Below are 23045 nucleotides of genomic sequence, written 5' to 3' on the forward strand. Positions count from 1 at the left end.
TGAGTGAGGCTAGGAATCAACAGACCAATCAGTTTAGTGTCTGCAGTAATGCAGACTCTGTACCAGTCTGTTGTGAAGCGGAAACTGGACCAAAAGGCAGTGCTTTCCGTTAACAGGTCGGACTACGTTCCAACACTCACCTACGGTCACAAACTGAGGTTTTGATTTAGGATTCTTTCAGTCACTAACCAGAGTACAGGACCTACTGCTACTTCAGGTGGACACTTCTGTCATAGTCAGTCATATGACAAGAAGTAGAAAATATGGTGATTTGCTTTGGTTAATAAACTATCCTTATTTTGTGTCAACATCTCACAGATTCTCAGTGAATGGGTCCCACTAATGTTCTGGAGACTTTTGATAAAATGAGTATTCCTGTCTTGGACCATGCAAATCCCATGTCAGTTTTTGATGTTTTCATGGGAGATGGTCTCTCTGGTTCCTCTGTAGAAGTTTATAATAACTGAGCTCTACTCAAGTATTTGCCTTATCAGATAACTCCTTCTGCTGCTCATTTACCTAAAATAAGGCTAAAACTAAGTAACATGTCAAGTATCCAGGCAGTATGAAAACAATTTTTTTTAAGTCAACATTTAATTAAAAAAATTTGAGACAACATTACTTCTGAACAGTTTTCTTCTTCCCTTTTTTTTTTTGTTTATTGCAGCATATCTTTTCCCCACCGCCATATCTGAAACAACTGACAAGACTATGAATAGGATCCCCCACAAGTTTGGGAAAGTATTGAACACAAAAAAAGAAGAAAACAGTCACTGAAAAGGCAAGTCTTTGTGGACAATGTGGGGTGTTAGATGGGCGGACATGAGAATGAGACAAGTATGCAAGCTGGAATTTTGGAGGGTCAAGTGTCCCACTTTATCTGTCGGGTGCCAAAGTCTAAGCATTAATGTTCCTCAGCAATAACCTTTGTGTACAATGAATATGATGCTAAAGCAATTTAACCTGAACAGAAGAGTGAAGCCTGTGTAACAGAAGTGTTCTTGTTGGGCGTGTGGGTGTGGAGGGCTGTGCAGGCCTTCCAGAGGAAATCCTGGCCCTTTTATAACTCCCAATGAAAGCACTGCTTTTACAAGCAAATACAACTCACCAAGCACACAAACAATGCCAGTTTTACAAAAAATAAAATAAATAAAAAAAATAGCTTGGGAGTGAGGTTATGTATCAACAGCACAACTCAGGCCTTTACATGTGATACTACACAGAAATAATGACAGTTTTAATAGAAGGTAAGAAGTGACTTAGATTTCTACCTTGATATTTTACTTTACGGACAGCCTTGAGTCATGTTCAAACCAGTTCCAACTGTGCAGGACACTTATACAACAATCATGAAAAGAAAGAGAAAAAAATAGAAGAAAACTAGCACTTTTAGAAGCTCATATCTTGCTCCACAACACATTCATCTAGTCCAGTGATTCTTAACCATAGGGCCGCGGCCCACACTTGGGCCGCGAGCGCCATCTAGTGGGCCGTGAAAGAAAATCAGTTTTGTACATGTGGGCCGCGGGGGCCGCGGGACTGCATAGCAACTCCCGACCAAATGAGGAGAAGAAGACCCTCAGCTAGCTCTAGGTGTAATAGTAAGAGAAATGGTGTGTATTTATAGAGAAAATCCTTCATTTTGCACAGAGTACGTTTAGATCCGCCAGGATCAGGGATCGATTACTTGGGTCTGCGCCCAGAGCGAGCGAGCGAGCGAGCGCGGCATGATCATTTATCCCGGCGCGTCCCCGCGGCCGGGGAGGTCGGTGCCGCTCGGGCTCATCAATGAGCACCTTCACATGCGCATGAGAACCTGACACCATCCAGCCCAGATTTAAGTTCTGGCAGGAGAAATTAGAGCTCAGTTCTCTCACTGAACGACAGAAAGTGGGGACATAAGATTAAGGGGAAGAAATAAAAACTGCAAAACTGTTCAATTGTTAAGATGTGTTTATATCATTTATTATAAAAATGTGTTGAGACAATTAACAAAGAAAAGGGGAAATTCAAACTGCTGGTAAAGAAATAAAATAAGATAGCATTTGGAAAATAAAATCAAATCTATTTTATTTTTAAGAGAAAAAAATATGTGTAATTGAAGTTACACATGTTAATGGGAAAATATGTACTTTTTTAATATAACAGTCAGATGCAGATGTTGATACAACTATGAGGCTACTTGAATGTATGTATAAATATATATATATATATATATATATATATATATATATATATATATATATATATATATATTTATTATGATGTTCTGGACCTTCGCTTGAGTAAATTTTCTCTAAATGGACCTCTTAAAGTTGAATACCCCTGCTATACAGTGTTAATATTTAACGGGCCCCGGGCCACTCTGTACTGAAAAAATTGGGCCCCAAGGTCAGAAAGGTTAAGAACCCCTGATCTAGTCGTCCCTGTACCTCAAAATTATATCACAACTTCAAAGAAAGTTCCATAAGACTGCTTTGAGAAAAAAGTCAGGACTGCACATCATACACAGATTCAAGATGAGTGCATTGTTAGCCACCACAAGAAGTGACATAATGAATAACTTTGAACAAGTAAAAAAGGACCAAGGTCGAGAGAGGCAGAAAACCAACGCATTGGTGTTGAGAACATTAGGAGCAAGTTTGATGGCTGTAGTTAATGGCAGCAGTTTATGACCGTTTCCCCTGGATCCTCTGGTCTCCCGCTGTTTTACTGGCTCTCTGTGGAATTCCAGCCATACAGGAGGCAGTCACGCTACATGGACACAGGTAAACAATTTAACAAGCAGGAACACAAACCGCCAGCAGTGGTGCATTTCTGATGCCGGCTTTTCAATCTAGCCTCAGATGTTCGGCTTCACATATTCTTACTAACAAACACATCCAATTAAACTATCATAAAAACTACAGTTTGTAAATTTCCTTTTAAATCATAACAACAACTGCAGTAAACAATATAAATGTCATGAAAAATAAACGTTTATGCCACCAACATCACAAAACATCATAAACTTCAAGGAACGTATTAACTTTACATGCTTGGTTTACTGTTATCTGGTGAGCCCAAATTGAGCTTTTGGTAAGACCCACCACTCAAACCCCGATGAGATAATGGTTGTCGAGTATCAGTCACACAGGGACCGGAACTCAGACATCTGTATCTTTGGGCTCCATATATTCACTGGAATATCCTGAACTTTCATCTGTTGTATGGTGTTAAAAATGTGCAACGATGTAGCCGGGGTAATTTTACTTCTGATTCCAATACAGAGCTAGCAATCTGGTTTGGGTTAAACTAACAAGTTAAGGCCAAGAAGATCAATGTTTACATTTAATCTAGGCAAATCAAAGTAATAATGCTAATAACTTGCTAAAGTTAATCGCCACTACCAATGTGAGTTTAGCTCAGATGATTCATAGTAACTTTGAATAAAGTGCTAGGTAGCTAGCAATATCATACCTTCAGTTGTACTAGTAGCTATATAGCACGAGATTTAGAGTTATTAGGCGCAGTAGATCTAAAGATATGCCTTTCAACTTAAACTAATTAAAAGTAAGTTAATCTAATCTTACCCCGTGGTACATAAGCAGTGTTGATCCTTGATGTTGTTATCTGCAGTCATGCAACAGTAAAATGAGTCTAGGCCCATTCGCACTGCAATCTATAAACACTTGCCTCCAGCTGAATCTTATTACCAACCATATCTAGTTTAAGATTTTGCACATATCCCTCAAGTCCCAGTTGAAAAGCTTCTCAACCAAAGGTGGTCCTTTTGTGTCCAGAATTTTTTCTAAAACATCTTGGAACCATGTTTTCACACAGGCAGTCTGTTCTAAAACTGTAAACCCCATTAGCTTGTCTAAATTAGCAACAGTAACTAAGGGGGTGGGACTTGCCGCTAGATCATTTCCACCCACAGACTTTCCAACTCTGCCTCTATTTACACAAGGTAAATGTCGAGGCATTCTATAACAAATGTCATAATAAATGCACCTGTTGTAACGTCTTGAAAGTTATGTATTCCACTGGGATTTATTTTTCTAATTCGTCCACATCTTCTGTGTAAAGCTGTGAAAACAGACCGTATGTGCCATCCAGCATAAACCTAGTTTGCTTTATTTGCGATGTTTTCAACTGTATCACCGAACAACAGCTGTGAAAGCAATGCAAAAGCTGGGTCTGTCCTGTAGGTCCCGGGAGCTTCCCCTTACTCGTTACCCCTGAGCACCGCATATTTCTGGTCCACAAAATAGTATTTTATGTAGTGTAGCAGAGCTTGGAACAATACATCATTGGTGAGGTGGTGTATGTTGTTGTACATCACAAGAAGCCAATAGATGTATTGCAGCACAGTGTCTGGCTTAATTTTTTTATATTTGCAACAAAAGATTAAAACTCAAAAGTTTATTTTAGATATTGCGCCTTTTGCATTTCCACTTAGTTTTAAGATAAATTCTGATCAAGTGGGCCAAGTTTGCTAAAGTGTGTCACTCATTGACACGTTGCTCAAACCATATCACACTGTAAACAAAATATGTGCTTCAGTTGAGAAGCAGAGATTGATATGTTATGGCTCAAATTCACTGCTCTCTTGTCAGAATTGGTTCCAACTGTCATTATTCATTCTGGCATCCTCTCTCCCTGTGACTTATCAACCGGGTGAAACAAGCATAAATGTCTGAGTTTATATGTTGTGTTTACAAAGAGTAACAACTATTCCTGAAGCATAACTGAAGAGATGAGTTACTGAGGATATGAAACCTGATACATATGAAACGGTAGAGTGAAAATTAAGTTCTGGAAATACTCTAACAGGGTTCAGCACTGCAAGCCCTGATCAGAAGATTTGAGAGATAATCTCAATTGTACAACCTTTCCTTCAGGGCTGTATACAGGGATATGACATGCAGTGGAAATGGACGGAGTAGAGAAAAAGACATCCTCGAAAGCCATCCAAGTGCTGGATGAAGATTTTCATGATACAGCTACAACTGTGGTGTTAGAATCATCACTCAGTGAGTATTTATTATATTAGTATTTAGCAATATCAGGGGCCTTATGTACTAAGAGTGCGGCGCACAAAAAACGTGCGTACGCCACTTTCAACGCTCACGGTCGGATGTACAAAGAATGACGTGAACGTAGAAAGCTGCGGTCCGGCACTCACACATTAAGGCTTTTGTACACACTTTTCTGAGGTTTTGTCCGTTGGCGACACTCACTGGTGATGCAGTGAAGTGCAGAATATGAGGAAACTTAACGTCAACAATAAGTTCACGACCACGTGAAGGACACGACAGTCCCGACATCACCAGATAAGTTACACAAGAGTGGAGCTGCAACAATCTCACAATCAACCACATAATCTGAACAAGCAACTAAAGGAGCTCAACGATGGAACCAGCAAATCCTGATGGAGCTTTGGCTCCGTTAGAGGAACCTGCTGATGGCAGGATCAGGAGCGAGTCCTCAGGGACCAAACTGATCTGCTGGTCCAGGAGTAAGACTGGACCATCAGCTGGTTCAGGTACCAAGAGGATCCTCCTGGATCTCTGCCCTGAACTGGACCAGCTGCTCCGATTCAGACCAACATGATGCTTCAGCTGGAGCTGCTGACAGGTCGGACATCTGTCTGTCGTCATGACGACCGTATGGGAGGACTACTGGAGATAAAAGCCAGACCCTAAACATCCCATAACTGTGTCTGGACAGAAATACATTAAAATTAATTTTGAAGCAAAAACCGGTGTTGTGCCAAAAAGTGATTGTCTGCCAGAATCTTATTTCTTCTGATTTGTGGCCGCGGGAGCGCGCACAGCAGCCCGTTGAGCGAGAGCGCTAAACCGTCAGATTTCAGATTATGAAGCTCAAGAATGAGATCAAATCATATTTAGGCAGAAACAACCTTTCATTAACTGTATTTGGCCTTCAATCAATATTTGGCAGGTGAAAAGACCCATTTTCAGGGGAGAAATCAGATTCTGGGAGGCAATCACTCTTTGCCACGACACAGGAATCTAGACCGGTCGCTCCTCCTGCGGATGAAACACTCGAGTTACAGCAATTTTGCTCTTTATTTCTCACGTTTGCACCTCGATAATCCCGTCGGCACAAGTTGTCTTTATTTCTGCAGCAGAGGAATCAGATCGTGATGCTTCATGTTTTAAATATAAATGTATTTTGTTCACATTGTTATACTTATGAGAGAGGTGATCGCTGACATCCATAATGTGTAAGACTCAATAAACGTGTACATTGGTCTTAATCCGTTTAGTATATAATATGCATGACAATAAAGCAGAACGAGGAGCCGTTTTTCATCCACCAAAAATTCTGGTGTCGGTTCTTAAAATACAAACAAGAAAAGCAGAGTGTAATGATGCACTAACGCTGCCCATAAACATTCACAAACCCGTACGATCATAATAAAACCACAACTCTTCACCGAACGCAACGCAAAGCAAAGAACACCATAATTTAGGTGTGAAACTGAATCCCAGAAGGGCCGGTGTCCTGCATGTTTTAGATGTTTCCCTGCTTTAACACACCTGATTCTAATTAATCATCATCACCAACTTGTCATCAAAGTCTGGATAGTTCTGTTGATGACACTGTCACTTGTATCATGGTGCAATGAAGCAGGGAAACATCTAAAACCTGCAGGGACACCGGCCCTCGAGGACTGGAGTCCGACACCCAGCTCAGAGCCGATGTTTTCTTTTTTTATTAGTTTTACCTGTTTTTGCACATTTCTTGTTAGGATGAGCGGTTTTTAATGGATAATTATCTTCATATCATATTCAAACATATATTTGAGGGAGGAGACAAGGCGGAGTGTTGTGCTCCCGCATGTGCGCTCAAATCCACGCTGATTGGGATGTACAGAGAAACCTGCGTGGATTTGGGCGTACGCACAGCTTTGTACATGTGAATTTTTGCGGTCTTGTTAATTCCACGCACGGATTCAAGTTGAAATCCACGCACTCTTAGTACATGAGGCCCCAGGACTCTACCAGTTACTCATCTTTCAGTCAGAAAGCATAAAAGTAGGTTTTGCTGAATGCATGACTGCTACTTAAACTGATGAGAAACAGAAACACACGCCTGATTTGTTGGTCACTAGGGGTGGGCAAAAATATCGATATGGCAATATATCGCGATACTTTTCCAGCCGATTCAATATCGATATTCAGAATTTGATTATCGATTTTTATTTATTTATTTATTTATTTATTTTTTAAATATTTTTTATCCCTGATTTTTTTCCCATTATATCACCCAGTGCTCCTACCTAAGTTACAGTCCTGGGCATTGCCACTCTCTACCAACCCTGGGAGGGCCCTGCACTGAGCTCAGGTTTTATTTCACGTTTTATTTCATTTTATAATTTATTTTTTATATAACACAATTGCCTGTCCTTAAAAAATGAAAAATAATGGACAGAGGTTTATTTATTTATGGATTTATATCTACATACCTGTATACTGACTGATCACTGTGCCTGTCCTTGGTTTTAGTACCCATCTTTCTTGTGTTTATTATCATTTGCCACATAATTAAAGCAACCTCATACTAAATTTAATGTTAATTTCATATGATGTAAATAATACGAAAAACATATACAAATATGTTGTAACTTTAGCTTGTATAGTTATAATAAAACATTGTTTTGACTCAGTTTGTCCCATGAATTGTCACTATAATCTGATGAACGTGCAACTCGGATTTTAAGATCCATCACTATCATCTGATGTACATATATACAACTTGGATTTTAAGATGTGTAATGCATTTTTACATTTTCCGGTGAACTATGTAGAATATAATAATCGGGATATCGCATAATCGGGATATCGCAATGTGTATCGTATCGTGGCTCAAGTATCGTGATGCGTATCGTATCGTGAGGTCCTTCCCAATACCCACCCCTATTGGTCACAGGGCTTGTTGACACATCAGAGACAAATCAGCTGGTCGACAGTCACTAGACTGTTAGTGCCAACTCAAAAACTTATAGAAGACCTTTCCTGATGTGCCACTGAGCCATTGTTGATGGGCAGCAGATGTTAAACAAATCAAATATCTGGAGTCATCAGGAGAATATCTATTCAGGCTACAGCCAATGAGAGAGCACACTATCAGATGAGGTCACCGCAAATGAGGGAATCCTGAATGGAAATATCTAGAAAGCAAGGGCAAAATGCACACCATGAGCAACACCACAAAACAGAAGGGCAGCTACTTATCCATTACAAAAGATTGTATTCATCTTCAACACTATTTGTAGCACAGACATCTCTGCAGGATGCTGTGCAAAGCCATGTCTTTACACATCTTTGTGGTTCAGTGATCATTTAGGTGACAGCTTTGATATAAAACTGCTCTGTCAACAATCAAGGGAACAGGGAAATGACTCTTAGACTCCTAATTTAAAAAAGTGAGTCCAGTAATCTGAACAGACCAACAATCCAAAAATCAAAAATCAAGTAGTATGAAACAACCTAAGCGTAAGTGTCTTTAACCATTAACGGAAAAGCATACAGGTGGCAGGAATCCATCCATCCATCCATCCATTATCTATATCCGCTTTATCCTTTGCAGGGTCACGGGGCTCTGCTGGAGCCTATCCCAGCTATTTTTTCAGGTGAGAGGCAGGGGTTACACCCTGGACAGATCGCCAGTCCATCGCAGGGCCACATATAAACACACAAACCATGCTCACACTCACACTCACACCTACGGGCAATTTAGAATTATCAATTAACCTAATATGCATGTTTTTTGACTGTGGAAGGAAACCGGAGTACCCGGAGGAAACCCACGCAAGCACAGGGAGAACATGCAAACTCCACACAGAAGGGAGTCGAACCGGGGACCTTCTTGCTGTGAGGCAACAGTGCTAACCGCTAAGCCACCGTGCTGCCTGGTGGCAGGAAATTACAAATAATTAAGAAACAAAATATCAGCCTGTTTTCTATTCATATCAAGGTGCAAGTGAAATTGTATAATTGTAAAAGAAAACAAACAACCCCAAAGCAAAAGTAAATCCTGGGCCAAAAAATGTAATAAACGTCAACATCAAGTGATGATCTTGTGCCATTTCTAGAGACAAAAAAAAGGGTTAAAAAGGGAAACAAAAACAAATTACCATCCCATTTTGAGGAAGAGAGGAGAATTTGGTGAGTTCCAGCAGTTGGTTCAGGAGCTCAAATTGTACAAGTCCCGATAAAGACAAACCATGTTGTGTGTTTCTTTTGGAAGCTAAGCCTCAGACAAATTAGCCTAATTTAAAATAATAAAAACCCAGTTATTGCCCATCAAATCTAAATTGTTGATGTGAAAGGCTGCATTGGCTTAATATAGGTTAAGAAAAATTTATTATAATTTCTGACATTTTAAAATCCCATATTCTTGATCCTAAAGTCTGGATACTGGGAGATATTAGTTCATTAAATATGACCTATCATAAAAAGTATTTCATTCTGCTTGCAGGCACCGCGGCAAAAAATTGTATTTTAAAAAACTGGAAATCAGAAAACCCCCCAGCACCCAAACAGTGGATTAATGAACTTGGATCATATAGTACTCCAGAAAAAATATTGTATTCCGTTAGAAAAAAAACTAGAGACTTTGACCTTATTTGGGGACCTTTTTTGGATTTTTTTTTTAAATTATTATTATTATTTATTTATTTTGGTTTAATTAATGTTATGAAAAGTAAAAAAAAAAAAAGGGGGGGGGGAAATATTGATAATTATATTGTTATTGTAAATCTTATTTCTTTTTTTTTAATGTCCTCAAAAAAAGAAAAAAAAATGTATTAACATGCAAATGAATCACACATACAAAAAAACAAAACAAAAAAGGTGTCTGGTGCGCAAAGGCCTTAAAGCTCATTTCCTGCAGTATGCTAAGGTAATGGTCAGAGTGGGGTGTTAGTGGGAGCATCTTGAGGATAGTTGGGCGTCATAAAAAGCCAAATAAACTTTGCTTTCATTGAGCACTGAAATGGGGTGTGATGTCACAACTGAGTTATGGGCAATAAATAACACTAAGAATGGAAACCTAAACATGCAAGAACAACACGGGTTTTATTTTGGCAGACTGAGGACATCCGCAAGAAAGAAATCACAGATGCATGGCCTAAGAGCCCACTAGAACCATGAGAACCAACAATGCACCAAGACAAGAGGTCTAAGTTCAAATTCACATGCCATACACTTTTCAAATGAATACATGACAGTGTAAATATTTGCAATAGTGAGAGTGTAATGTGAACATGCATGTTGGCATCTAAAAACAAGAACAACTAAACACATTGTGTCTAGTTTACACACAACTCCGGCATGGTTGTGCCGTCTTTCATTTACAGAAAATAATGGGCCAATTCAGCACTTGGAGACCATGCTCTTTTTCACGCCCCCATCATGCCCTGATACCCTGCAGTCAGCTCTGCACTAACTCTAATCAAAACACTTCTCTCTCACCATGTCTCACTCCAAATGGGAGGAAATGAGCGCCGTGTCTGCCCAACTGCAGCATGATGATGCTGTCATTAGCAGAGCACAGGGGGTGCTGATGTTCGTAAGCTCAGGAGAGATGAGTCAAAATGGCCTCTGAACTGTGGTGGGCGGCAAGTAGGTAAGCTAAACCAGCCAACGGCCAGCTCTGCTGCAGCTGGAGGCTTTTACAGTGTCCACTTTTACTGTAGCAGCCCCCAAACGCAGCTGTGCAGGGGAAAAACAAGCATATCTAAATGAAGAATACGACACAAACAGAAACATGTATGAAAACAAAAAGTAATTCAGCTGCAGATAAGACCATGAAGAAACAATCACCATTTGTCTAAAATGGCTCAGATAAAGGCAAATTACACATGTGTAATCGCAATCAGTTTGACGAAGCATGGTCATCAAGATTTAATTATAATAGTCCCAAATCAGGTTCCTATTTATAAATGTGCCTTTTTGTCAAATGAGTCACACTTGCCTTATGGGGGAACCCTGATCTGGAATAGTGCCAAGGGATTATTTGATTTTTTTTATCAAAGTGAGAAAAGTTCCACCCTTCTGAGCAACTCCAAAATGCAACAATAAAATAAAACTATTGCTATCCCATTTTGAGATGGGAAAACAAGCTAAATCTAATAGTGTGAGATATCCATCCATCCACTATCTGCTAATAATTTAGGACTGGGATACATTTCACTTTGCAAAGAGAAGTTTGATGTAGATATTAGTTTTAAAAATGAAAATCTGTTTAACATTTAAAATAAAAGCACAAGATAGAGGCGTTCATTAAATGACAGAAAAACTGTATGTGACAACCTGTAGGGCCTCTATCAGAGCAACATGTAGAAAATCTAATATTTGTTCCCCTTGAGTCCATGAATGTTATAGCATCAGCTTCCTGTGTGCTACGCTTCATCATTTTTAACATTCATCAACCGCGACATGTGAGATATTTCAAAAGTGCATTATCTTTGCCAGAAGTTCTCATGGTTTCTGTCCTCGTCAGTTGCAGAGTTTTTAGAAAACTGCAGGTCAGGAGCCTTGGCACTGCAGCCCTGTAACTGGATGATAATGGCTGGCCTGGTTTCATTTGTTCTGTATGACAGACACAGTGTGCCCTTGTGCTTTGAAAAGAGATACCTAAAATAACACATTTTAATAGTGTCCCATTTCATCTATTTTTAGGTGATGTCAGATAACGACTGTGACTACAGTAACAGTTCCTGAGAACTTGCTATGAGCGGCAATTCTGTTTAATGATTACTTTAGTGGTGTTTATATCATTAAAATGTTTGCAATTTTATTAATACTCCAATGTGTTTTCTTTTTTTGTATAAATTGTCAACATTTAAAAAATGTCTCTGAATGTTTTAGCACAATTAACACTCAAGAACAGAGGTGGACAGAGTACTCGACCCCAGTACTTGAGTAAGAGTACAAATACTACTGGTCAAAATTTACTCCGTTACAAGTAAAAGTAGCTCAGTCAAGTAAGGGTAGAAAAGTACTTGCTTTTAAAGGTACTTAAGTATCCAAAAGTAAATGCTTTTAAATTTACTTTAAGTAAAAGTAAGAGTAAATTTCTTATTTTCCACATCAGTAAATTACTATATTTTTTCTAAATTAATTTAAGTTGTAAAGTTTAAGTTGTAAATGTCTGTGGTTTGTCTGTGCCCTCGTTTTTTACTCGGTCGAACTCAAACATTGAGTTAAGATACGGCCAAGGATTTTGTGAAAGTCCCTGCTCCGAGTCCGACTCCTTTGACAAAAACTTGTGTCCGATAGGATTTTAGGGAAGAAGAAAAAAGAGCAGACCTGAAAGTAACGAGTACTTTTCAGCCTTCCTAGAATTTTACTCGAGTAAAAGTAAAAATGTTTGTCTTGGAAATGTATTTAAGTAAGAGTAATAAGTACCAAAGAAATCTAATACTCAAGTAAAGTACAAATCCTCTGGATATGTACTTAAGTACAGTACTCAAGTAAATTTACTCTGTTACTGTCCACCACTGCTCAAGAAGCATTTAGAAGTGAAGAAGCTCCTTGTTACACAGGGTAAAAATATGTCTTTATTATTACAGTGAACAACATCCACTTAGAGGTAATATTCATCTTTCATTCAGAAGAATAATGTTTAATGTGTGATATAATTTCATAACACTGTGTGCAAAGCACATTTTTCCACGTCTTAACTGGAAACCTGAATAGTTTCGTTTTCATCATCCAGTATCTGAGAAAATGTAATAAACACTTCCACATAGGGGCTATGTCATTATGATAATTGTAAAAAGGCCAGTTTACTCAAATGCTTACCATCAAAATGTATAATTGACATGACAACTGTAATAATGGTAAATATGTAACATTGGTCACTACTGGTCACTACTGGTCCAAAAGATGCCTGTTTAGATTTGTGTGCATGCAGTCTTACAGAGGTTTTCAGGCTTGACAGAATGTCAATCCTAGTGGAGCCATAAACGTACGAAACAGCAGCCGTTAGTGAAGCTGCAGTGAATCACAGTTTGTAGCTAACAGTCCTATAATAATGGCTTTGCCTTTAAGCTTTGCACAGGAAATAAGCTTTAGTTTTTATTGCCAGAAAATATTACGCTTAAGTGAGGACAGTGTGATGCATACACATCCTGTAGTGCTGAATGACAGCAGCACTCTCTCTCTCTCTCTCTCCTACATTACTTTTTTTATAGGGATTTTCTTTAATATGAATAAAACCCGATAATAGTGTGGAGGTTACAAGAATAAAACCCTAGCACATCTTGAGCAAAGCTGGATTTAATCAAACCTAACCCAGGGCAATGCATTTGTTTCTCAATGGTTAGAACAAAGTCAGTCACATACAAAGACATCACTGTAAGACCTAAAAAACAAACTGTCAAAGACTGAGCTCTTCACTGAATCAATTATAACTGAAAACTTTAATGTTTTCATACTTTTAAACATATTTAAAAGGCACAAATATGGCACTAGTTATTTGTATGAAATACATAATTAAGAAATAAATAACTGAATAGGCCTTTCAATATCCATTTAAAGTGCAAAAAAGAAAGAAATTGCAACAGCTCATGCAGTAAACAAATAATTTTAGCTTGTCTAATTTATTCTGTCACCAGACAGACATATTGCCATGAAGCACCAGGCATTTTTCAGGTATGTCATTACACACCGTGTGTCTGATAACAGAAGAAACCAAACAAGCTATAGTAAATATAGATACTCTGAACTTCATTGAACTAATATAACATTTTGAAACTTAATCTGAAATATCCAAAGCACTGAACACTGGTTGTGCACAGTTGGGGGTGTGTATGAGGGTCCAAGTGTAACATGTCTGGCAATTCAATGTTCTACAAGTTTTGCCAGCACACGGTTGACTGAACACGAAAGGATACGTGCGAAGAACATGCAGCTGGTTGTCTGTGTGAGCGGACGCGAACTCAGGCTCAAATAGCAAGTATTTTCCTGGCTTGACAGTCATGGGGAAGCTGCTCTGCCCCGTACCTGGAAATAAACCGGTTGTTCTGTAGCTTCTGCGCTGGTTTCTCAGGCGGCCGCTTTGACATGTTTGTTTTGTTCATGAGGGCAGGGAGGGCAGGAGGGGGCAGAGAAGCCCGCAGTGTCCCCGGCTTTTAGTCACCCCTCTTGGAGCATTTTCTCGAAAGAAAACTTTTACGCAAATTTTTAAGCCTTTCAGGAGTTTTAAAAACCAGCGCTTTGTTAACGCTAAAAAAAAAAGATTATTAGACATACTAATCGATTGTTAGGAATTCATATGAGAATCGATTTAGAATCAGAAAATGGCAATTTATTTAACACTTTGAGGAATCAAGCTATGTCAAAATAATAGCCTTTTATGCCTCTGAAAAGCCTGAAAAATGTCACTCCATTTAAGTGATAAAGATTGGATAGGGTCCCTACTAGAGCTGCTTATCGATTACATAAACATGTAGACTTGCATTGAGTGCGTCGATGTGTTGCATCCCGCATGTACACAACACCCTGGCAATGGTGAATACAAGTTGCATACCGTGTTTTGCGGACCATAAAGCGCAGCACATTATAAAGGAGCAATATCAATGAACAGGTCTATTCTCATACATAAGGACCACAGGTCATAAGGCGAATGATAAAACATATACTGTAGGTAAGATAAAAAAGCCAGGTAAGTCAAACTTTATTCAACTCGTTCACAATAACTCAGAATATCGTCCGGTTGTAACTAATACAGAAAAATACGCTCACATTTAAAATAATTCGTCTTCCACGAATCCACAAATAAAAATTGCAGGAGGTAAGCGTAGTACTACGTCCCGTTCTCTGATTGGTTCATTGTTTCCAGCGATAGCAGACACCTGAAGTTAGTGTGAGGTTGGAACAACGTTGTATTCCAACATTTGATTATAACTGGATTATGATACAGATTTTAAAAATTGGGTTTACTCTAAAAACCTACCGTTGGCTTGACGTCTAATAATAAGGTAATATTGACTAGATGTTGGATGTTGGTTGCTTCTGCCAGCACTACATAATTAGTTATTGTTGTCTGACGTTGCAACCCATATCCAACCATAGATCAACTGTAATGCAACGTCACTGTGTCAGCTGAAAGGTTTGTCAATCAGTCAAGCGGAGCGGCTTCCTCGCTTACCGATTTTACGATTCTAAATCGATTCTCATATTGATTAAAAAAAAAAAAAAAAAATCAATTTGTATGTTTAAATATCGTTTTTTTAATCATTAAATTTTCGCCCGGTGAGGTTTAATCCCAGTAGTCACATCATTTAATTCACGCATGCACATGGTGTAAAACTATCAAACAACGAACATGGCGTCGAAAAGTAGCGGTAGTATCATCAAAGCGCCAGTTTTGAAAACTCCTGAAAGGCTTACTGCGTTAATACAACCAATCTCAGGAACCATAAGTTGTGACATCACCGAGATCTCCTGTCCAAGCTGTCCACCGGACCTCAACAAATTAAACTCAATCAAACTCTAAAACTACCAATCAATTCTACAAGTTCTCTTAAAATCACTGAGGCGATTGCGGGGTTAATTTGCAAAGATATGTGCCTGTATTCTGTAGTTGAAAACTAGGGCCTCAGGTGGCTAATTAAAGTAACAGAACAGAACTAAACTACGTTATGTTGTCTTGCAAACATCTGTCTGAAGAGTAATACCAAACATGTACCAGTCGGTCAAAGAAAATGTAAAGAATAAGCTTAATATTGTCATATTTTTTATAATGCACCAGCTTAGTTTCCCAATAGCAGTGCACTGCTGCAGAGACTGTTGATGTTTTTAAAAAGAGGCTCAAGACCCATCTCTTTAATCAGGCTTTTAACTGACTCATTTAACTCTTTTACATTTCTTATGCTCACCCTTATTTTTATTGAATCTTACTGCTCTGTTTTATATTTAGTTTATCCTTTCTTATCGTATTTTATTTTTGTTTAATCTCAATGTTTTATCTAAATATTTTAGTTGTTATTTATGGTCTATTTTATACATTTTACTGTTTTATTATTTTAGTTTTTAATGTCTTACTTTCTAGACATACTTTTAGGATTTTATGTTTGTATGTTTTATGTTTTTTATAAACTCCTTTAGTGTATTTTATCCTGTTTTCTTGTAGCTTTTAGCTCCAGTGTTTCCTCATGGGGAGCCTCCATGCTGGGAGTGACTCTGGCCTGCAGGGGGTCGTCCTGGGGGTCGTTCTGGCCTGGATGGTTGTGGAGCTCTGCACCACGGCTTCACCGCTGTGGTGTGGACTCCTCTTTCCGTCCGGGCCGGGATGGTCTCTGTGGGCCCCCCCCCTTGTAGCTGCTGGCTATGGGACCTCCTGGCCTGGACGGCTCCCCGTTACCGTTTCCTCACCTGGATCCTCTGTGCCTAGCCATGTCTACACCATGTGTCTGCGTGCGTGTCTGTGTGTGTAATTTAGGAATTTAGGTGAATTGTAGTGTGCTTTTGTCTGCGGGGAGGGGGGGGGGGGGCATTAATAAGTTTTATGTTTATTTGTTTTTTCTTGTTTTTTTTTTTTTTTTTTTTTTTTTCTGTTAAGCACTTTGTGTTTCATTATTTGTAGGAAAAGTGCTATATAAATAAAGTTTGATTTGATTTGATTTGAGATATAGACCCTTCTGGTGTCCTCTGTTTGCTTCCCTGGATCTGTTTGGTAATTCTGCCCCGCACAATGTTTCTGAAAGGAATTATATCAGCATACTGGGAGGGCGATTGGTCCTTACAGCCATCATTAGCTGCCAATACTTGCTGTTGAATTTCAATATAATACTAGCTAACAATATAAACCTGCTTCAAAGTGCTCCAGCCTTTTGGGTGTTTTTTCAGGACTTAAAATTAAACAATTTAGATTTTTATAAATGTCATGTTTATGCTGACTGTCACTTTAACAGTTGGCAAATATACATCACTCTTTGTGCTATGATCTGGTAAAAGATCATTTAAGATTAAAAAAAGTAATATATTCAATGTGAATTGTGTAGTGGTTAACGCTTTTGATGGAAAACCATTCAGACTTAAAACATTGGGCAGAATTTATGTAAGAATTATGGACTTTTGCACAAAGCGATTTCTTAAACAGTGTTTGCACTTTTTGGGCTTTGAATAAGTTGTTTTAGATTTATGGAGATTGTTCTGAATAAACTAATGATGCCCTAAGACACTTTTGCTTTGGTTAATGTATGAAATGTATTTTATTTTTTCACAAATATGAAAACAATGTGAGAAATGTAAAATGTATTATTTGTTGCCATTTGACAGAAAGATGTAAAAAGTGGAAAAATAAAATCATAAGAAAAATATTTAAAAAAAGAATCATTAGATTAATCAAAAAAATAATCAATAGTTATTGATTAGTAATTAATCAACAAGATATTAGTTAGTGGAAGCCCTAGTCCCTACAGACAAAGTAATTTCAACGCTGTAAGTTTACTAAAAGTGAATAAAAAACACTTAAATAACATTTGTTTAAGCATTTTCTTCCGGTCCATACCACCTTGTATGGACGGATAGTCCATACAGGTCAACTACCAAATGTGACATAAACTACCGTCAACAGACACAAAAAGCAGAGAACTCATCGCCTCTACTGCCGACATGGTCAAACATCTAAGTACTGATTCTGTTCTTTGGAAGTAAAGGCCATGAAGTGTCCTCCTATTTGTGTCTAATGACAGTATTTTTATGCATTGGCAGTCAACTTGTACAGACTTAAAACGTGGTGACCCTGACTGGCCTGTAACAAAACACTCCACTCCTTTTTATGCACTTTTTGTAGTCATACAAATTTGAAATTACTTCAAAAATGTCCACACTGACATTTGAGTCTTATCAAAGGCTTAAAATATCACCTTATTTAATATGAGTCTATTGCCCCAAGTACTAACATTAACTGCCATCTGGCCGTTCTCACTCAAAGTTACTTTAAGTCATGTTTTTTTATTCCCCAATGAACGTTTAGACTCTAACCATGTAATAAAAGACCTATGGGTTGATTTAACTTCTGAATTTTCGTTTAGGGTTTAAAATAAATAGAAAATGAACTCTGTTCGCTGCTTTGAGGTGTTAGAGGCCTATCTCCATATCACACTGATATGAGCCACACTAATGTAGCGAATGGACCAAAGTCTGTTTTACTAAACCACTCATATGGGAAAACATGAGAGTAGACTATGGACATTAAAGATTTTGGACACCTAGCCGGGTCAGCCTGACTATGATAAAACCATGGCAGCAGTGGCAGCACTGATTGCAGCTGCTTCTTGTCAAAGTTTGTAAAACTATCAAATGTGATTGCATATGCAATGTGGTGATCCTCGACTCTCCATCACTGTCCCTCTGCTCAAATTAAGTCCAGCAAATGACCCAGGTTATGTTCGCTCATGTAACCTGTCCTTTGTCAAGAGATGCCAGCCCCAAAGCAAACCGGCTATTCAAAGAATTAATCCTGAATTTGGTTCTACTCAGACTTGAAAGTAAAAGCAAGGCTTGGCAAAATCTATGCATGAATCTCATTTTAATCATATACATACACACACATATACATATACATATATATATATATATATATATGTATATAAAAAGAGCTAAAATATTGAAGTACTCATCACAAATATCCTCCCATACATTGAGTATTTAAGGACCACATAAAAGCTAAGTTTGCAGTTACAAAAAAACAAGAAGATGCTTTTGTTTACCTATTTATTCAATCCACTGAAGCGGTTTTGCTATTCTTATTGCATAAAAGAAGATGCCATTCAAGAACAAAGAAGCTACAATACTGAATAACAGAGATTGCAGCTCTAAATTATATGTTCTAAAACAACAGCTGTGATATTCACTAAAAGGATGAGAATCAAGGTGTGAAGGAGTTCACCCACACATCTCGTAAAACCACTGAAAACAAAAAAAAAAAAAAAAATAGTGTCAATGCAAAGCCTGTTAGGGGAAGTAGAAAGAATAACAGTGAGGTGGAAGCTGATTGATGCACAGGTCCCACACTCACACCACAACACTGCACTTCAAAAATAGCAGCGGTTCAACTCTCTTACAGGCAGGTACAGAAATGAAGATCTGAGGAAGTGGACAAGTGAGCTATTATGTAATGCAATCAATTGGATAGCACTGTAGATAAGGTTCCGATTGAATTTGCAACCTATTATTGCTTTTGCGCAGATTACTTATTCTGTCAAGCTAATACAGTCTCTTTGTGTCCCGGTATATAACAGACCCTCCCCGACCCACTTACTAAGCTGTTATTGTGCAATGGGAACAAAGAGTAGCATCTGTCAATCGCCTGGATGTGTATTCAGGACTGACACAAATAATACTAAGTAGCAATAACACGTGGTTACATCCAGCATCAGCATAGATCCCACAAAAAACACCTGCTTTGATTCCTTGTGTGCTCACTGATTAAACAGATCACATGGAGGTCCCCTTAAATGCCATGCCATTGGTGTTATCACAGGAATGGCATTACCTTTTGAACTGCAACAAAGCCTTGAGCAGACAGGAGGGCGTAAACAATGATTATTTTCTTAACATTAATTTGTTGGTTAGTTTATTGTTTGATGCTGAATTATTTTGTTTCAACTATACCGCTGTATCATGTTACTCCAGAAAAGTATAAAGGGTATGCCAATTATTTTTCTGAAAAACTGTAATAGTAGTCCAACTGATTTACAGGCCACACTGCAAAAACTCAAAATCTTACCAGGAATATTTGTCTTATTTCTAGTTAAAATGTCTAATTTTTAGTCAAAAAATCTCATTACACTTAAAACAAGAGTTGATACCAGAAAAATAACTTGATTTATTGACAATTTTCACCTGTTTCAAGTAAATTTTCACTTGAAATAAGCAGAAAAATCTGCCAGTGGGACAAGATTTATCTTTTCATTACAAGCAAAAAAATCTTGTTCCACTGGCATTTTTCTACTTATTTTAGGTGAATATCTACTTGAAACAAGTGAAAATTGTTGTTTTTTCCAGTGATGAGTCTTGTTTTAAGTGTAATGAGATTTTTTTGACTAAAAATGATACATTTTATCTAGAAATAAGAAACATTCTTGTTAAGATTTTGAGTTTTTGCAGTGCAGCTGCAGAGATTAAGGGTAAGGGTCAATCCACTGTCAATCTGTAAGACGTTTCTTAATATCCCAGTTTATAAAGCAACATAAAAGACAGAAACAATGCTGCTGCGGAGTAACAAAAGAGGACGCTGAAGGTGACAAGCCTGCCCACAATGGGGCCATTTCTCCTGAAAAGGATTATAAAACGACAAACATTGTTGTGATGTGGAGAACAGAAGCAGGAAAAGCTCCCCCCAAAAAAAACACACAAAAGCTTTGCTTGGTTTACCTGCTGATTCCCCAGTGTTGATCCAGTCTGGGTTTGCGATGCTGGCTATAGCAAAGATATCTGCTGCCAGAAACAGACACCCTGAAATTATGGTCAGTTTATCCATCTCTGGAGCCGATTATAGCAAGTATTTGGGGGGGGGCGGGGGTTGTTCAGACGTGAGCCCGGGTGCTGAGCGACCCTGGCGGGGGTTTGGTCTAACCTTAACCCCCTTCAGCCCCGTGTTGTGCTTCTGCCGTGCATCTTTGTAGCGGCGCCTCAGGCTACAAAAGGCTCAAACATGACGCAGGGAAGCATCACATAAATGCCCGGTGGAGTCCCGGTGGAGGTGAACCACAGCTGGATCCAGCTGCGGCGAGCAGACTGCAGGCTGAGCTTATATCCCGGATCCGGGCTCGGCGAGGAGCCGGGCCGCGGCCCAGAGGCGGCTCGACGGCCGAGACCGCATTTTCAGCCTGGAAATGTCACCGACGGAGTCCCGGTCGAGCGGCGGCAAACACGGGTCCTGGGTTTGGTTCGGGGGGGGTGAAGGTTTGCTGTGCGTTTACCCGTTATCGGGACAACGAGAACCCATCCCCGGGTGGTGCTGCTGGTGCGAAACCCGTCCTCCGTCCCCGCATCTGGGACCGCTATGGTCCGCTATGGGCGCCCCGGACCGTGAAGGGGTCGCGGTCGCTTTGCGTGGTTCAATAACACGGGAGCACTTGAACGCCCCACTTCCGAGCGGTGGTAAGGGTACGGTTATTGTTGTTTCCCACCGCCTTAGCTCAGCCTCCCCTTCTGCCTAATGACATCAGGCGGACACCCCCGAGCAACCTCTCACACACACACACACACACACATAAACACACACATGCACGGTATGTTCACTTCTGGGGGAGGAGAGGGAGCTGTCTTCTCGCGATATCTGGGGAAAACGGGGGCGCTGCTGTCCCGAGTCGCCCTGCTCGAGACAGCTGGACTTGCTGCGTTCCATTTACCTCGGAAGTCGGAACTCGGAACTAGGAATGACGTCACAGCCGAGTTATCAGCGTTCCAGTTACAAAGTAGGTAAACAAGTTTGTAGTTCGCATATACCACACGAAAAATGTAAATTGCAGCATATATATGCCGAACAATACTTGTATATGACTGATTTAGTGTGACCAAAACTAGAATGAAGTGCTACGGATTTTTACAGAGCTCTCTTCTACTGTTTACAACGGAGGCAGCCATCTTGGAATGTGAACTCGGGGGTGGTGAAGACTGTCCCACTTTCCCAGTGGGAAATCCCACTTCGAGGGGCATTCCAGTTGAAAATTCCGACTGGGAACTGGTAAATCCCCACTTCCGAGGACAAATGGAACGCGGCATAAAGGCTGATTTATGGTTCCGCGTTACACCAACGCAGAGCCTACGGCGTATGGTACGCGGCGACGCGCAGCTACGCCGTAGGCTCTACGCCGTAGGCTCTACGCCGTACCTTTAAACCGTCCCTTGAAAAACGGAATCGTCCCGAGACTTTGTCCTGAGAGTCAAATTAATAGTCATAAAATGACAATGGAAAATGGTATTGAGCTGTTGAGTTCATAAGTTTTTTTTTTCTGTTTTACTACAACTGTAGGCTACAGTTGTAGTAAAACAGAAAAAAAAAAAGAATTTATAATTTATTTTATGTCACTTGTTTATACTTTATTTTGTGGGTATTTAAATATTATACTTTATGTAAGCTATTTATATTGTATTTTTCATATATTCATTTCATATTTTTTTGTATTTCTTTCTAATTCTAAAAGTATTTTGATTGAGCAATTGCTTTCTTTAAATAAAAGAATGTCCAAGATAAAGCTATTCAGTTTCTTGTGAGTATATACACCAGCAGTGGAATTTACTGCGATGCAACAAGGGGCGCCACCTAAAATCTTGCCTAGGCCGCCAAATTGGTTAGGGCTGGGTCTGACTGTAGCCTATAGTCATGGCCTTTGAAGCACAAATATGTTTTCTACAGACTTTCTGTTTTCACTTTTGTTATTGCACTAAAAATATACACTATATACACTCATCACACAGTTCACCTCTGCCACAACTGGACTATATTTTATTTTGCACTTTATATGCTATTTTTTAACCTTTTATTTCATGTTTATTTTAATATTATTGTGCTTTTATTGTCTGAGTGGAAGTGTGGTTGTTTTTTATGTTTTGATGAGCTGCTGGACAGTTGAATTTCCCTTCGGGGATGAATAAAGTTCTATCTATTTATCTATTACAGAATGGATGTTCCACTTTCTTTCTATTGTTTTATAATAATTTATACAATTTTAAGTTAAGCAGGACAGGTTTCTGTTTAAGAAAGATACTTATTTTATTTAGTAAAAATGTTTATTTTGTATTAAAGTGAATTGCTGGATAATAATTTGTTTTTCCATGTGTTCGTGGCATTCAAAAATTCAGGTTCGAGTAGTTGAAAAATGGTTTCACTCACAGAAAAAAGGGGCTAAAAAAATTCCCCACGCCAGGAGCCTTCCTGAAGGGGTTGGCCGGCCCTGCCGATGTGGTGTCCTTTACTGTATTTATTTTTCAGGGAGTTGGCAACCCTAAACAGGACTGTACTGCAAAAACAGACCAAGTGTGGTCACAATGATCAATGATGATCACGTT

General features: G+C 39.0%; 1 protein-coding gene across 1 annotated transcript in view; it reads right to left on the reverse strand.

Moving 5' to 3' along the window:
* mosmoa (modulator of smoothened a) overlaps positions 1–21424 on the reverse strand; it is a 42566-nt gene extending 21142 nt beyond the window's left edge. Inside the window, exon 1 of the mRNA XM_061711990.1 lies at positions 20406–21424. Coding sequence (XP_061567974.1) covers positions 20406–20511 — 106 coding nt within the window. The 5' untranslated portion in view covers positions 20512–21424. The remainder of the gene's footprint in view (positions 1–20405) is intronic.
* Between the last annotated feature and the right edge of the window lie 1621 nt (positions 21425–23045).

This window comes from Cololabis saira, chromosome 21, assembly GCF_033807715.1.
Source record: "Cololabis saira isolate AMF1-May2022 chromosome 21, fColSai1.1, whole genome shotgun sequence".
NCBI classification, from domain to species: domain Eukaryota; kingdom Metazoa; phylum Chordata; class Actinopteri; order Beloniformes; family Belonidae; genus Cololabis; species Cololabis saira.